General features: G+C 38.2%; 1 protein-coding gene across 1 annotated transcript in view; it reads right to left on the bottom strand.

The window, feature by feature from the left end:
* Positions 1 to 16,558, bottom strand: part of LOC123770838 (carboxylic ester hydrolase) — a 116,848-nt gene that overhangs the window by 10,141 nt on the left and 90,149 nt on the right. The window contains exons 4-9 of the mRNA XM_045763013.2: positions 14,760 to 14,907; positions 14,431 to 14,616; positions 13,632 to 13,825; positions 13,318 to 13,468; positions 10,886 to 11,073; positions 764 to 920 (exon numbers count right to left, since the gene is read on the bottom strand). Coding sequence (XP_045618969.2) covers positions 764 to 920; positions 10,886 to 11,073; positions 13,318 to 13,468; positions 13,632 to 13,825; positions 14,431 to 14,616; positions 14,760 to 14,907 — 1,024 coding nt within the window. The remainder of the gene's footprint in view (positions 1 to 763; positions 921 to 10,885; positions 11,074 to 13,317; positions 13,469 to 13,631; positions 13,826 to 14,430; positions 14,617 to 14,759; positions 14,908 to 16,558) is intronic.

The following is a 16,558-nucleotide window of genomic DNA, read 5'->3' as shown; positions in this document are numbered from 1 at the left end:
GTCGGTCACTTACAGTGTGTGTGTGTCGGTCACTTACAGTGTGTGTGTGTTGGTCACTTACAGTGTGTGTGTTGGTCACTTACAGTGTGTGTGTTGGTCACTTACAGTGTGTGTGTGTCGGTCACGTACAGTGTGTGTGTGTCGGTCACGTACAGTGTGTGTGTTGGTCACTTACAGTGTGTGTGTTGGTCACTTACAGTGTGTGTGTTGGTCACTTACAATGTGTGTTGGTCACTTACAATGTGTGTGTTGGTCACTTACAGTGTGTGTTGGTCACTTACAGTGTGTGTTGGTCACTTACAGTGTGTGTCGGTCACTTACAGTGTGTGTCGGTCACTTACAGTGTGTGTGTTGGTCACTTACAGTGTGTGTTGGTCACTTACAGTGTGTGTCGGTCACTTACAGTGCTTGTCCGTCACTTACAGTGCTTGTCCGTCACTTACAGTGCTTGTCCGTCACTTACAGTGCTTGTCCGTCACTTACAGTGCTTGTCGGTCACTTACAGTGCTTGTCGGTCACTTACAGTGCTTGTCGGTCACTTACAGTGCTTGTCGGTCACTTACAGTGCTTGTCCGTCACTTACAGTGCTTGTCCGTCACTTACAGTGCTTGTCCGTCACTTACAGTGCTTGTCCGTCACTTACAGTGCTTGTCCGTCACTTACAGTGCTTGTCCGTCACTTACAGTGCTTGTCCGTCACTTACAGTGCTTGTCCGTCACTTACAGTGCTTGTCCGTCACTTACAGTGCTTGTCCGTCACTTACAGTGCTTGCCGACGTGAGTGTTGAAGTAGTCACCGAAGGAGAGCTCGCCCCGGTGACAGAACTCGTAGCGATAAGTCTTATGGTTATTCTTGGCGTTCCGGGCGTGGTGAGACGTGGCCAGGTCGAACCCCACCGTGAAGTGCACGTCACTTAACAGCTGCCAGGGAGATGGTGAGTTGAGATCATAAGAACATAACAATCAAGGTAACTGCAGAAGGCCTATTGGCCCATACGTGGCAGCTCCTATTTATGTACACCGAACTAAATTCACATATATATCTAACCTACGCTTGAAACAATCACCTGATTCCACGTCTATAATGTTACCCTATAATTGGTTACACAAATCGAGAACCCTGTTACCGAATCAGTATTTACCCAGGTCTTTCCTACTACTAAACTTATGCAATTTATTTATTCCCATTATTTTCTGTTCTATAATTTGTTGATACTTTTAATAACCCATTAATATCCCCTTATTTATGCCCATTCATCCACTTGTACACCTCTATCATAACACCCTTTCTAGAGAATAAATCCTTCTCCTTCTAGAGAATGTAATTAACTTTTGTCAATCTCTCTTCATATGAGAGGTTTCTAAATTGCTGGATTAATTTTGTCATCCCACCCTGGACACGTTGTAATGACTTTATATCCTAATGGGCGACCAAAACTAAGCTGCATGATCTAAATGGGGTCTATCAAGTGTAAGCTTAAACTAGAGAATACCACGAGGTGTTTTATTTCTAACACTTCGATAAACAAATCCCAGTGACCTATTTACTTCACTTCAAACATTTATGCATTGATTTTTTGGCATTAAATTCTTACTTATCATAACTCCTAGATCTCTTTTGCAATATGCCTTCGCAATCTCAACCACATCTAGCTCGTATCTTATAACTCTGTCATCATTACCTAGCCTCAAAACCATACATTCGTCAACATTAAACTGCATCTGTCAATCTTTTGACCATTTCAAAACCTTATTTAGATCGTCTTGAACTGATAATGAGTTTTCTCCCGTGTTTATTTCCCGCCCGTTTTACGTATCGTCGACAAATTTGCAGATATTGCTGCTCAACCCAGAATCTAAATAATTTATATTATGAATAACAGAGGTTCCAGGAGATAGCCTTGAAACACTCCACTTACAACATTTTCCCACGGTGACTTAACCCCCATTAATACTAACTCTTTGTTTCTTTTGGTATAACTATGTCCTAATCCAACTTAATATAGCTCCCCCAATACCGTGAGCCTTTATCATTATATTGAATCTTGCATGTGGCACTGTATCAAAAACTTTGCTAAGGTCAAGGAACAAAACGCCTCAAACCTTTCTACTATCAAATGCCTCAACTATGCTGCAATAAAATGATATCAAATTTGTTAAACATGAACGGCCTTTAGTAAAACCATGTTGTGAATCATTTATTAATCTATGTTTTTCAAGATGAAGACAAATAGCGATTCTATTAACGATTCTAGTAATTTTCCCACAATAAATGTTAAGTTAATTGGCCAATAGTTTGATGAAAGTGATCTTCCTTCTTTCTTGAAAAGTGGTACCACATTAGCAACCTTCCACGACTTTGGCACTCTGCCTGACTTATTAAAAGTAATTAAATAAATATGAATGACAATGGCTCGCAAAGCTCCTCTCGGTGAGTTGTTTGAGTTTTACTATATGTTTAATAATGTCCTCCCCTATAAACTAGTCAACCTGTCCTGTTCATCCCCTCCCCCAAATAATAACAATATTTCCTGCTGCATGATATACATGCAAGGATGAGATTTTCGATGCACTATACTTAGACAAAATATGCTCTGGTTGTTTGTAGGGACCCTTAAGCCTCAAAGAAGATGATAACGAAGACAGAAACATTGAAATGGGATTGTAACATATATAGTATAGCGTGTGTTGCTCTTACGTGCAACAGATAGAGCTGTTTTTTTAAAGCATGTTTTTACCTGTCATAGGTGTGACATTTATATAATAGGTATATAAAAACCCGCTCGAATGCGAATGGAACGTTGTGTGAAAATTTCAAAGCAATCAGTGAAGAACTTTTGGAGATTAGTGATTTAGAACAAACGAACATTTCTATTTTTATGTATATATATATATATATACTAGCTGTACCTGGCCACACGTTGCTGTGGCTCAGCAACGCATGTGCGTTGCTGAGCAACAGCAACATTCCCCTGTCTCCTGGTCTTCCCCCCTCCAGTCCCCTAGTCCTCCCAACCATCTCCCACTCCCCCGTCCCCTCGTCTTCCAAACATTTCCCTCCTCTCCTGTCCCTTCTTTCTCCCCACCATTTCCACTCCTATGTCCCCTTGTCCTCCCGCACCATTCTCCATTCCCCTCGTCCCCACAATCCCCAACTCTCCCGTCCACTCGTCCTCCCCACCATTACCACCTCCACTGTCCCCCACGTCCTCCCCACCATCCCCTGCTCCCATCCCCTAGTCCTCCTCATCATTTCCCAGTCCCTCGACCGATGCATTCCCAGATGATATGATGTTCCTATCAATGAAAAAATAAAAAGAACAGTAAAAGAAACGAATTGAAAAAATGAACAAATAAATAAATAAACTATACTCACGAAATGAACGGTATGGTAAACTATATATACTATAGTTTACCATATGCAACTGAAAACTAAACACCCCAGAAGTGACTCGAACCCATACTGCCAGGAGCAACGCAACTGGTGTGTACAGGACACCTTAATCCACTCGACCAGTCAGTTATATATATATATATATATATATATATATATATATATATATATATATATATATATATATATATATATATATATATATATATATATATATATATATATTTATATTTTAAGATGAATAGGAAAACCAGGGATATACTGAACATCTTGTTTCAGATTCTTTACTTTAAAATGCATAACGTTTCGAATACTTCTCGCATTCATCATCAGATCTAAAAGCAAAAAAACAGAAATCACAATCAAATAACTGGTAAACAAAGAACTCATACTGAATACAATTGCCTATCAAAGAAAGGTAAATGATTAAAAAAACAAAACACTTAAGCTTACTTAAAGTGATCATTACAAATAAAACTTATTAACTGTCACATAGATAAAAGCTAATTCAAAAATCCATTAAATTACAAGAGGAATTTTATAACTACTAAAACAAACCATACTATTAAACTTACGTGAAGTGATCAACAGGAGTGAAACTTGATAGTTAACACGTAGATACTAAACACTATTACAAATATTCATATAATGACTAAAATTCTACAAAAAATGTATATAAAATGCAAACAGAATAAGCGACAATTATAAAGTAATAACCAAAATCTTATAAAAAACACAAATATTAAACAACTCTAAATACCAAAAAATGTATTATATATCCTAAATAAAAAGATTATACAAATGTACAATGTCAAGACTTAAAAAAGGTAAGAAATGGCAAAGACATGGTAAACTAAACAAAATTATAATAAAATTAAACTGCCAGAATGAACTATAAAACAAATTACAGGGCCTACTGTGCACTATACAGTGTACAATTGAACAGCTGAAAGGTTGCTATTTAACAGAGGCCGCAGCTCCTTTATATATAAGGATTCCATTACTCTCAAATCTGACTGGCCATTCATACAAGTGTCCAGAATTTTAAAATCAGATTCCAACAGAGAATGATGAAACTCATAACAATGGTTTCTAATCTCCGAAAATGCTGGTTTAGACAGTGGTAATCCAGTCCTAAAAGATACTCCCCGGTGCTTAAGTATCCTAATCTTAAAGTTCCGAATGGAACTTCCGATATATCCAGCATTACAGCTGGAACAATTATACATGTATACGATATTAGAGCACACGGGGCGGGGGGGGGGGGGGGGTAGGCACTTTATCTTCAAATTAAAATAAGAGCCTATGTTATTTGTGTTGACAAAAATAAATCTAAAGTCTACTTGAGGATAACAATGCTGCAACAGTCTCCTCAAACGACTCCTTACAGAAAAGCTAATACTGCCATAAAATGGTAATTTAATATATTTAAGATCCCTTTCCACTGTAGTAATCCTACACGGTGGGTGAAACTTCTTATTTAAGAAATTCCTCATAAAGGTATAAACCATATGCAAAGGATAACCATTATTTGAAAAAAATTTCACAAGAAAATTAATTTCTTGATCAAAGTTATTCCAATTTGAACATAAAACAAAGGCCCTATTCAGTAGAGTATTAATTGCATTTTTCTTAAAAATATCAGGAACAAAAGAATTGAAATTTAAACCTAAACCAGTAAAATTTGGTTTTCTAAAAACATTAGTGTTGAACCCATTAAGGTTATTCACTTTGACATCAAGAAACGACAATGAATTATCCACTTCACATTCCGGAGTGAAACGTATATTACTATGTTGTGCATTAAGATACTCTCTAAATTTCTCAATATGTCATTGGTCCTTAAATAACAAAAAAGTGTCATCTACATATCTCCTGTACAAGACTGGTTTAAAGGCCGAAGGACATTTATCAAGCCAATTTTTTCATGAAAACTCAAAAAAGCATTAGCAAGTGCAGGACCTAAGGGAGACCCCATTGGTACTCCATCAATTTGCTTATAATATATATTATTAAACATAAAGACAGAGTCTTTAACCGCTAATTCTAACAACCGTCTGAACATTTTACTACAAAATCCAGACACTAAATTAGTGTCAGCAAATAACTGATTAACACAAATATCAATGGTTTCCAACAAAGGAATATTAGTAAAGAGTGATTCAACATCGAAACTCGCCATTATAGTTGGGAACTCAAAATTTAAAGAGGAAAGTTCCTTTACAAAATCCTGAGAATTTCTCACAGTAAATTCATTATGCGTTAGTTGTTCTAATAATGAAACCAGAAACTTTGCCAGTTTGTAATTAAGTGCCTATCGCTGATAAAATAGGACGAATCGGTATATCTGTTTTATGAACTTTAGGTAACCCATATAAGATGCCTGGCTTAGAGCCAATTGCAAGCAGGTTAGGTTAGGATAAGTTATGTAAGTTAGGTTAAGCAGGTTAAGTTAGGTAATGTAGGTAAGTTAGGTTAAGGAGGATAAGTTAGGTTAGGTTAGGTAAGTTAGGTAAGATAGGTAAGGTAAGTTAGGTTAGGATAGGTAAAGTTAGGTTATGCAGGTTAAGTTAGGTAAGGTAAGGTAGGTTAAGTTAGGATAGGTAAAGTTAGGTTATGCAGGTTAAGTTAGGTAAGATAGGTAAAGGTAAGGTAAGTTAAGTTAGAATAGGTAAAGTTAGGTTAAGCAGGTTAAATTAGGTAATGTAGGTAAGTTAGGTTAAGCAGGATAAGTTAGGTTAAGTTAGGTAAGTTAGGTAAGATAGGTAAGGTAAGGTAAGTTATGTTAGGATAGGTAAAGTTAGGTTTAGGAACGTTACGTTAACTAGGTAGCATTGGGTGGAGAGGATAGGTTACGTAGGTTTGAGCAGTGTAGTTCAGAGAACAGTTTTAGGGTAAAGCGACTAAGAAAATATATTTTAACAGAAGTGCAGGTTTGGTATGAAAAGCTGAACTAGTTACATTTTGGAGAGAAATTTTATGACTGAAGATGTCTTAAAGAATAACATGATGGAAGAAGGAGAGTTTCTTTGATGAACGAAGGTGTCTTAGAGAACAACTTTTTGGAGAACGAAGATGAATTAGAGATCACTTTGATGACTCTGAGAATAACTTTGATCAACGAAGATGGATTGGAAAGTTTCTCTAATGAACGAAGGTGACTTAGAGATTAAGTTTTATGATTTAGAGAACATCTTTGATGTCTTAGAGAACAACATTGATGACTCTGAGAATGACTTTATTGTCTTAGAGAATAACTTTGAGGACTTAGAGAATGTCTTTGATGAACGGAAGGTTACTTAGAGAATAACATATCATGACTGAGAATAACTTTTGATAGAACTTTTATGAACGAAGATGTCTGAGATTAACTTTGATAGCTCGGAATAACTTTTGTGGACATGAGAATATCTTTGTATAACTCTGAGATTAACTTTGATGTCTTTGAAACAACTTTCATGAACGAGAGTGAGTTAGAGATTACCTTTGATAACTCTAAGATTAACTTTTGGTGTGTTTGAGAGTGTCTTTGATGCCTCGAGAGGTGTCTTTGATGTCTTAAAGGATGTCTTTGATGTCTCAAAGGATGTCTTTGAGTGCAACTTTGGTGTCTTTGAGTAAGTCCTTGATGTATTGAAGAGTGTCTTTGATTTCTCGAAGAGTAACTTTGGTGGTACGGAGAGCACCTTTGACTATTTTTCTTACTTAACGACATATAATTTTTACGAAAGTGCTGAAAAAGTTACATTTGACTATTTTTCTTACTTAGCGACATATAATTTTAGTTACGAAAGTGTTGAAAAAGTTACATTTGACTATTTTAGTTGAGGAAAGACAAGAAAAAAATATGACGACAGTGACTATTTTAGTGCTCCACAAAGTATAAATGTCAGTTAAGAACGACGATGATAGATATCTTTGACTATATTTTCTTACTTGACGAAAACATAATGGCTGTTACAAAATGATGAACAAGACTATTTTTAGTTGAATGACGATGGATAAAGTTAGTTATGAACAGTGTCGGAAAGATTCCTTTGACTATTTTTAGCTAAGAGAAAGGTTGTTTTAGTTAAATACAATGTTGAATGAGATTAATCCTGACTATTTTTTCGTTGATTGGATAATAAGTTTAGTTGAGAAATGACGAAAGTGACTATGTTTTAGTTGATTGGCGAAAGATTTTTAGTTAAGAAGTTACAAGAAAGGTTTGTCTTTGTAAATTTGGAACTGAATAAAGTGTAGATTTGTTTAAGAACAGGGTTGGTAGAACTATTAAGTTGACTACGAGAATTACTTTGACATAGTTTTCCAAATAAAAACTGGGTGACTAAAATTGTTGAGGGAACTGTATTGCAGTATAATATTATTTGACAAAGAACTAGTTAGTGAATGGAAGAAACAAATTGGTTTAAAGAAACAAAGAACATAAAAAATTGAGGTTAAGTAGGGGAATGAACACAGTGAACATACGGTGAACACAGAAAACATGTAAGAAAAAGTTGATAAATAGAGTGAACATGCAGGGAATATGAACTTATAGAGAATATGAAGACATGATAAGGAACATAGGGATTACAAAGAATGAACACTGAACATGTGAAGAACAAGCTAAGAACATTGAGAACATGAATACTGAGTATAAAAGTTATACAGAGAACATGTAAGGGACTGTAATGAACATACGGGGAAAATGGTAGAAAACAGAAAAATTGAGAAAAACAGGTGAAAAAATTTGAACTGAGCATGCTGTGAACATTTGTAGAACATGGAGTGAACACAGAAAACATGGAAAAATGTGAAGAACACAGCTGAATATAGAGAAAATATGCAAATACAGTATGATTATTGAAGGTTTGGATACGTTGGGGATGAGAAGGTAAGGGAGGGAAAGGATACGGTGAGATTTTGACCGTGTGATTATTGCTTACTTGGGTAAACAAAAAGGTATTGAAGGTAAGGTGTTATATGACAGTGTGAATATTACAGACCTGAGTACACCAAGGGTATTAAAGGAACGATGTTTACTTTGAAAGACTGGAGAGAGGCTTGATCTGAAATAATTTGACGAACATTGAACTAAGTGAAGAACATGAGTTGGAAATTGATAATTTCAGTTTGATTTATTTGCAGGGGGTCTGAAAATGTAGTTGGGTGTTTAAATCTCTGGGGATTTGGACTGATAGTAATGAATTTACAGGAGTGAACTTGGACAGAGGACAAGAACTAGAGTTTTATAATTGTTTACATCATATTTACTATGTCTGAAATACAGAGGGTAAAAATTTCAGGGAAATTGATGGGTTATTTACAAAGATACGAGAGAGAACTAAGGTGGGGACGAGAGCTGGAGCTCGTTAACTGTTTTTGATCTTATTTACTACGTCTGAAATATGACTGTTTAAAATTTCAGGGGGATTGGACTGTTAGTAGCGAAAATGCGGTCTCTGTCAAATTTGGGTCTTCAATTGGACTTTGATTAATTTCGATCAAGAACTGGACTCTGTTAATTTTCCGGGTAAAACTTGACTTTGATTATTTCAGGCATAAACTGGACTCTGAATATTTTGGGCACAAAGTGAACTCTGATGAATTTTCGGTATAAAACTTGACTCTAATGAAAATTGATCTGAAAATGGACTCTGGCGAAATTTGCTCACAAAGCAGACTCTAAATAATTTAGGTCAACAACTAGACTCTGAAGAATTTTGATCTTTACAGGTGAAACAGCCGTAAATTGTTATAAAACACGATATTTTCTAAAAAATTTCTTTAAGATTTTTTCCTACTTATTTTCATCATAAGAACTTTTTAACAAACTTCTAAAATCTCGGAAATTATTTTTCTCATAAGAATTCCTTACTTCCAAATCTGTGACTGACCAAATTTACCTGAAAACCCTGACATGCTACACACGATATTTGAATTTCTCCCATAAGATTCTTTTAACAAACTTTAAACAAACTTTTAACAAACTTTTCTTTTAACTAAGGCTTTTAACAAACTTGTATGAACTTATTTTCATTATAAAGAACTTTTTAACAAACTTCTAAAATCTCAGAAATTACTCGCTCATAAGAAATCCTTAATCCCAAATCTGTGACTCCCTAAATTTGCCTGAAAACCCCGACAGTCTACACACGATATTTCTAAATTTACCTGAAAACCTTGACTCCCAGACACGATATTTCCGATGTTGAAAACAGGCAAAATATGTCCGTAGATTTTACATGGAAATGCTGTGACACAAACACGATATTTTCTAAAATTTTTCTTCAAGATTTTTCCTACTTATTTTCATCATAAGAACTTTTAACAAACTTCTAAAATCTCGGAAATTATTTTTCTCATAAGAATTCCTTACTTCCAAATTTGTGACTAGCCAAATTCACCTGAAACCCCCGACGGTCTACACGTGATATTTCCCCCCCAAAAAAATATCACCTGTGGATCGTCATCCACACTACTGTCGGGAACAACATGGTCGGGAACAACATGGTCGGGAACAACGTGGTCGGGAACAACATGGTCGGGAACAACATGGTCGGGAACAACATGGTCGGGAACAACGTGGTCGGGAACAACGTGGTCGGGAACAACGTGGTCGGGAACAACGTGGTCGGGAACAACATGGTCGGGAACATGGTCGGGAACAACGTGGTCGGGAACATGGTCGGGAACAACGTGGTCGGGAACAACGTGATCGGGTAACAGGAACAGAAATGTAACCATTGAACAGTCGAATGGGCATCCTAGGGACCAAAAGGGATATCAACCCCACAATGGGCACTTGACGTGATATCTGTCTAGACGGGGCTAACCAGACATGTCGATTGGTTCAGGTGGTCCGCGCTGATCCTCCCTCCCTCCCCATCCCCTACTGTCCCTCCAACAAAGAAGTGTATGAAGTGGTTGTTGCTCCCTAGGGTCTACAACCACTGGGTAGGCTGAAGTCCCAGATGAAGGAACATAAGGCAATCTACGGGCTTCTGTACACAGCAAACGTACGGAGTGGATTTAGCTTTTGCCCTGCCACAGCAAGTGGGAGAGGGGCGCTCAAGCCATTCACTCCTACCTGCGGCCGGAGCAGAAGAGCCCCCTCACCACGACAAGGCACCGCCCACCCAGCGAGTGGAAATAGGTAAATTTCAAAACATCTCTGTCCTGATCACAAAAGCAGACTTTGTATGTAATAATAGCCATTTCTATACATTGGGGGCATAAGCAATTAGTTTATAACACATACTACCCACGAAAATTAAACTGTTACACAGTGGGGAATTATTCTACAATCATCAGAATCTTTTCTGTGGTTTTATTATTGTCTTCTTGGAGAATTTTAGGCCTTCTTATGATTGCTTACCAACTTAGTTACCAACTCTTCTGAGTCTTTGGAGATTTCAGCGTATAAATATTTTCAGCTAGAGCATTAGGTTTGTTACACTAAAGTTCTCCTACCTCAATATTTACTTTTGGCCCTCAGGACAAGTACCTTTGAGACGCCTTCACTGTGAGCCTCGTCGAGGTTGACTCCCCCTCCCAGGTAGTGATGGAACATCTTCCTGGTTACCTCGACTGTGTCTTCCTGGGCCACAGACGCTTCCATCTGGAGACTGATAGGGCCATTGATGCTGAAGTTGGCCTCTAAAGAGTCCTTCAGGTTCTTCGTAGCATAGAGGGCTGATGGATGACAGGACATTAGTTCAGCATAACAAAAATTAAGTTGATGAAGATCTTCAACAGAAATATCATCACATTTTATCAGATAACAGGAAACTCCTCAGAAAAAGGCTTTAACGTATTGCATGAAGAACACTAATAAAAAGTCAACGAAAATATTGAAGATATATATCGTTTATCTATAAGCATTCCCATGCACTCTGCACTAGGCCCAGACTCGTGGAATTCTATATTCATCAAGACGTGCAAAACACCACTATCACAGGCCCTAAACATCTTTTGGAGACGGAGCCTAGATGCTGGCGTCATCCCTGACATACTTAAAATCACCACTTTATCATATCGCAAAGTAAAGTGGAGATCGCACCACTTTTCAAAGAAGGTAGAAGAGTAGATGCACAAAATTATAGACCAATGGCTCTAACCTCACACATCATAAGAATGACCTTAGGTGCCATGGAAGACACGCAAAACGCAAATGTAATATACACAGACTTTGCAAAATCTTTAGACAAATGTGACCTTGGTGTAATTGTGCACAAAATGCGTGCTAAAATAATCACTGGCAAAGTATGGAGAAGGACCTTCAACTTCATAACAAACAGAACGCAGAGTGTAATAGTCAGAACAGTAAAATACGTATCATCTAATGTGAAAAGCTCAGTCCCCCCAAGGTATCGTACTCGCTCCGGTAGTTTTTCTCATCCTAATATTAGCCATAGAGAAGGATACAAACTACAGCGTTGTATCATTTGCGGATAACTCTAGGATTTTCATGCGAATGACACACGACAAACCTCAAATTGGATGTAAATCGTGTCTTTCAGTGAGCCACAGAGAATAAACTGATGTTTAATGAAAATGGGTTCTAGCTCCTGTAATGTGGAAAAAAACGAAAATGTAAAAACGGAACTATATATTAAACGGAATCAGATCACAATATAGAACGAAAAGGTAATGTATATGATCTAGGAGTAATCATGCTAGAAGACCTTACTTTTACAGAACACCATAAAGTAGGTGTCACGACTGCAAGAAAATGACAGGTTGGATACCAAGGACCTTCCAAACAAGGAACGCCATATCAATGATGATACGTTTCAAGACACTAGTGCTCTCAACGGTGGAATATTTTTGAACTCTAACAGCCCCATTCAGAGCCGGAGAAAATGCAGATTTAATTGTACATTATAATTATAATTATTATTGAGAAAATCCACAGGAGTCGTGATGAGGACTCGAACCTATTCACTGGATGGTCTAAGATGCACGTTCTAGTCGACTATGCCACGACATGGAAAAGAATTGCAACCTGGCAACCTGTCCTCTTAAAAATTACGTCGCTTTTGGCCGTTGTTGTTGTTGTTGTTAAAGATTTAGCTACTCAAGACGAAGTGTCCATGTAGCACGGGCTATGGTGAGCCCGTAAACGCTTTTGGCCGTTTGCCCATATGGCCAATAATGGACGTAATTTCAAAATAAAAAAATTGAAAATAAATTTTGGATATTTTTCCCAAAAACAGTAAGTTAAGGGTTCTCTGATAGGTTAGGTGGGCAGGAAATTCTTCTTAAGTTTCAAAACGTCATGAAATATGTTATTTGAAACATATTTGTTATTTCCTCTCCTAACCTTCCCGAGTAAGCCAGAGGACGCAAACAGAAAACGGGAAAGTACATCACTTTAGTGCGCCGATTTCATTTAAAATTACGTCCATTTTTGGCAATAGCGCGCATACGAGCGAAAAGCGACGTTATTTTTAAGAGGACGGGTTGAATCCTCGAGGATTCCCGAGGATATCACTGAAGCCGAACCAGGGTTTCCACACAATTCCCCCCATGCACTCTGGCTCTGTCATAAAGTAATTCTACTTACGGGCTCCTCATTCAATACACAGAAAAATACACAGAAAAATAACATTATCATGATATATCAATGAGAAAATCTACAGGAGCCGCGAAGAGGATTCTAACCTATGCACTGTGTTCCCAGATGCACGCTCTAGTCGACTATGCAACGACATGGAAAAAAGTTTTAAGAGCGTTCATCAACACCCAGCGCATAGGTTCGAATCCTCATCACAGCTTCAGTTGATTTTCTCATTGATATATCATAATAATGGGAGTTCTCTGTATTATTATTATAATTATTATTATTATTATTATTATGTAGATCTGTAAATTATTATATTCTTATGCACTTTTGTTCCTTAGTGACTATAATTTAAGAATACAAAAAATACCGACCATGAGCCAAAAAGGCCCCTTCATCACGCGTCACTCCAGACATGATGTCCACCATTTTGTATTGTCCTTCAAGGATCATCTTGGTTGGATCTTCTGGAATGAAATCGCCATCAACCCGAGGACCGAAGACAACGGGCAAGATGAACCATTGCTGTAAGAGAGGGCAGGATGTGTTATTGTAATTGGACAGGGCATGATGTACTATTCAGTAGTAGGGGCTTTGCAATGAAAAACACCAACACAAAATAAGCAAAGCTAAATCACTTGAGATGAACCTTAAAATCAAAATATTATTAGTCATAGCAGTAACTCACTAAGTAGTCTTGGAACGAGGCCGCCAGCTTTCGGGCGTCGACCTCCTGGAGACAGTGCAGGAGGACCTGGCTGTCCTGGTCGGCAGGGCACCCCAGGGTCTGTGCTAAGTCCTTAGTCGCCTCCTGGTTCTTGAACCCTCTGGCCCACGGCGACAGAGCTGACCCGGACTGCATGATGGCCCGGGAGAACAGCCCTGGTAGTTGGAGAAGTCAGAGGAGATCTGTCTTGAAGCATGAGGTCAAGGGACTGACTGTATTGAGGCAGATCAGATATACATTTGTCTGTCTTAGTAAAAAACAAACCAAATAGGTAAGTCTCGAGCTATGAGGTAAGTCAGTTCTAAGATAGATGTCGTAGTCAATCCTTAGGAAGAAGTGGTCAGTAAAACCTAATATAATTCAGATTTGGGCTTACACTAAAATGTTTTCACATACAAAATACTATGCTATCGTGGTACCAATGCTTCACTTAGCCGTTCACATTATGACTTCTACAAGACGACTTCTCATCCCTTATTGTCACTTGTAGAACTGAATAGTCAACACTCTTCCCAACACTCATTGCGTTCTTGCTCCGGGATTCCAATGTGAGGATCCAATCCTACCTTTCTTTCGATCTGTTGTCTTCCTCTTTCACTACTACACTCCTGGCCACAGTTTCTCTACTTGCCTGTATCATTCCTTTTCCCCCGACCTATCCCAAATCCTTATCCTGACCCCTTTCCCAGTGCTATATAGTCGTCATGGCTTGGCGCTTTCTCCCGATAACTCCAACTCCTCTCACTCTACCCTTTCTCACCTTTAGATTTCGGTGAGAGTATCTGGTAGTGGACGGAGGCACTACCGGCACTCTCACCGAAGATGGTGACCTTGGTCTTGTCTCCGCCAAAGTTATGGATGTTCCTCTGCACCCAGTGGAGCGCCATCGTCTGGTCCTTCAACCCGTAATTACCGGGGATTACAGAATCTTCCGTCGACAGGAAACCTTGAAGGAAAGAAGCAAATGCAAGTCCTTAGAGTCATGAGCAGGTGTAGCAGGGCTGAGAGAGTACATGTAACAAACACGGTTGAATACACAATGTGAACATTATGGAAACCACTGAAAGAGACGTTTTACCGTGTACTCACCTAAGACCCCAAGTCTGTACTGGAGGACGACCAGCACCACGTCATGGTTGAGGAGGACGTAAGGAAGATACTCGAGGGATCCTCCAGCAAACCACCCTCCTCCGTGGATCCACACCATCACCGGAAGGTCGGACTTGGGCCCCTTGTCCTGCACGATGTAATAACTAAAATGAGTGGCACACGAGAACACTTGGGCATCATTGAGTGGGATAACGCTCATATAATAACCTTAAAGTGAATGATATAATTAACTCATGAAGCGAAATACGAGTCATTACTAATGAAATGGTTATTAATGGGAAAATAGTCCCACATCACCCATAAATCGGTAATGAAATAAAAATAAATTGCTGCTTGTTGTGTTAATTCCATTATAAATAAACAGATTAGTCATAAAAGAAACTGAAAATGATGGCGTTACTCAAGAAAAGGAGGTTAATTTCCCCCGTGTCGCTATCATCTTGTTTCAAAATCTATTTAGCTAATTTATTATTTTTTGTTTTAATTTTTTCCCGAGGGGCGAGTTTATTGGGCAGCGCCACTCATCCTGTGAATAATGTTAAACCAAAATCATCAGTCTCAAGACTAAAACCAAAATAAAATGAATCTACTAAATTAATTATATAGTCAATAAAGATTTGACCTCAAACCCATTCCTTCTTCCGAGTCTCAATGAAAACGAGTTGATATGACGCCGAGGCGGGAGGAGGGTAGCCATGGTTGGTGTTGGGGATGCCTGAGCTGCGACAGAGCGTGCCTCCCACAATGCAGAAAATGACTCCATCAAGTCCCAGAACGCAGCGTGACTGACATTAGTCACTATTTGTTGCCAAGATTTGACAGAACCAAGGAAAATACAGAGCTTGGTTTTTTCTAATAGTACATATTTTTTGGCCAATAATATGTATCAAGGATTAAATCATTACGATGCAGGAAAACACCACCCGAAAGGTTTTATTAATTATTAATTACCTAAATTTTTTGTGTAACACGTAAGCTTTACACGTGATCGTCATTTTTTATGGCGTAACATGTTGGGAGGTAAACTGTGACTGCATGAAACATCAGTTGAGTTAGTACAGCCCAGGACCACGTGGACGCCATTAATACCTGTCCTGTACAGAGTACACGTGTCCGAGAAATCCGATGTTGGATGACCAACCAACAATATCGAATCAGCTGAGATTGTTTTAAATTATAACTAACACATTTGTAGCAGTACTAATAACTATTTAATTACAGTTTAGTACGGAAATTTATATAAATTGTTTCATTACGGTGTGATAAACTGAAGTATGAATCCCCTCAAAATGTAAGAAGGGAAGTTTACTGGTGATAATAAATTATAAAAATACAGTCCACTCACAAGTAATAAATTAGTAATAAATACAATTAAATACATTCCCTTGAATACATAATCAAATCAATCACCGGTAGATTCCCCCACAAATGATAATGACAGGAACTCATAATACAAAATAATGGTAACCATAATGATACAGGTAAACTGAAGATGGATAAATTAATATCAATGTGAGGTGGAACATTGATATTTATGAGAAAATCTGTAGGAGCCGTAATGAAGGCTCGAACCTATGCAGTGGGTGTTCCTACGCACACGTCCTAGTCAACTCCAGTAGAATTCCAGGTTGCAATCCTTTTTACCATGTCGTGGCCTAGTTGACTAAGATGTGTGCCTGGGAACACCCAGCACATAGGTTCGAACCCTCATCACGGCTCCTACGGATTTTCTCATTGACACATCACGTTAGTGTGATTACTCTCTGTGTATTGACCTT

Source organism: Procambarus clarkii, chromosome 56 (assembly GCF_040958095.1).
Source record: "Procambarus clarkii isolate CNS0578487 chromosome 56, FALCON_Pclarkii_2.0, whole genome shotgun sequence".
NCBI classification, from domain to species: domain Eukaryota; kingdom Metazoa; phylum Arthropoda; class Malacostraca; order Decapoda; family Cambaridae; genus Procambarus; species Procambarus clarkii.
This window is presented reverse-complemented; position numbering and strand designations above follow the sequence as displayed.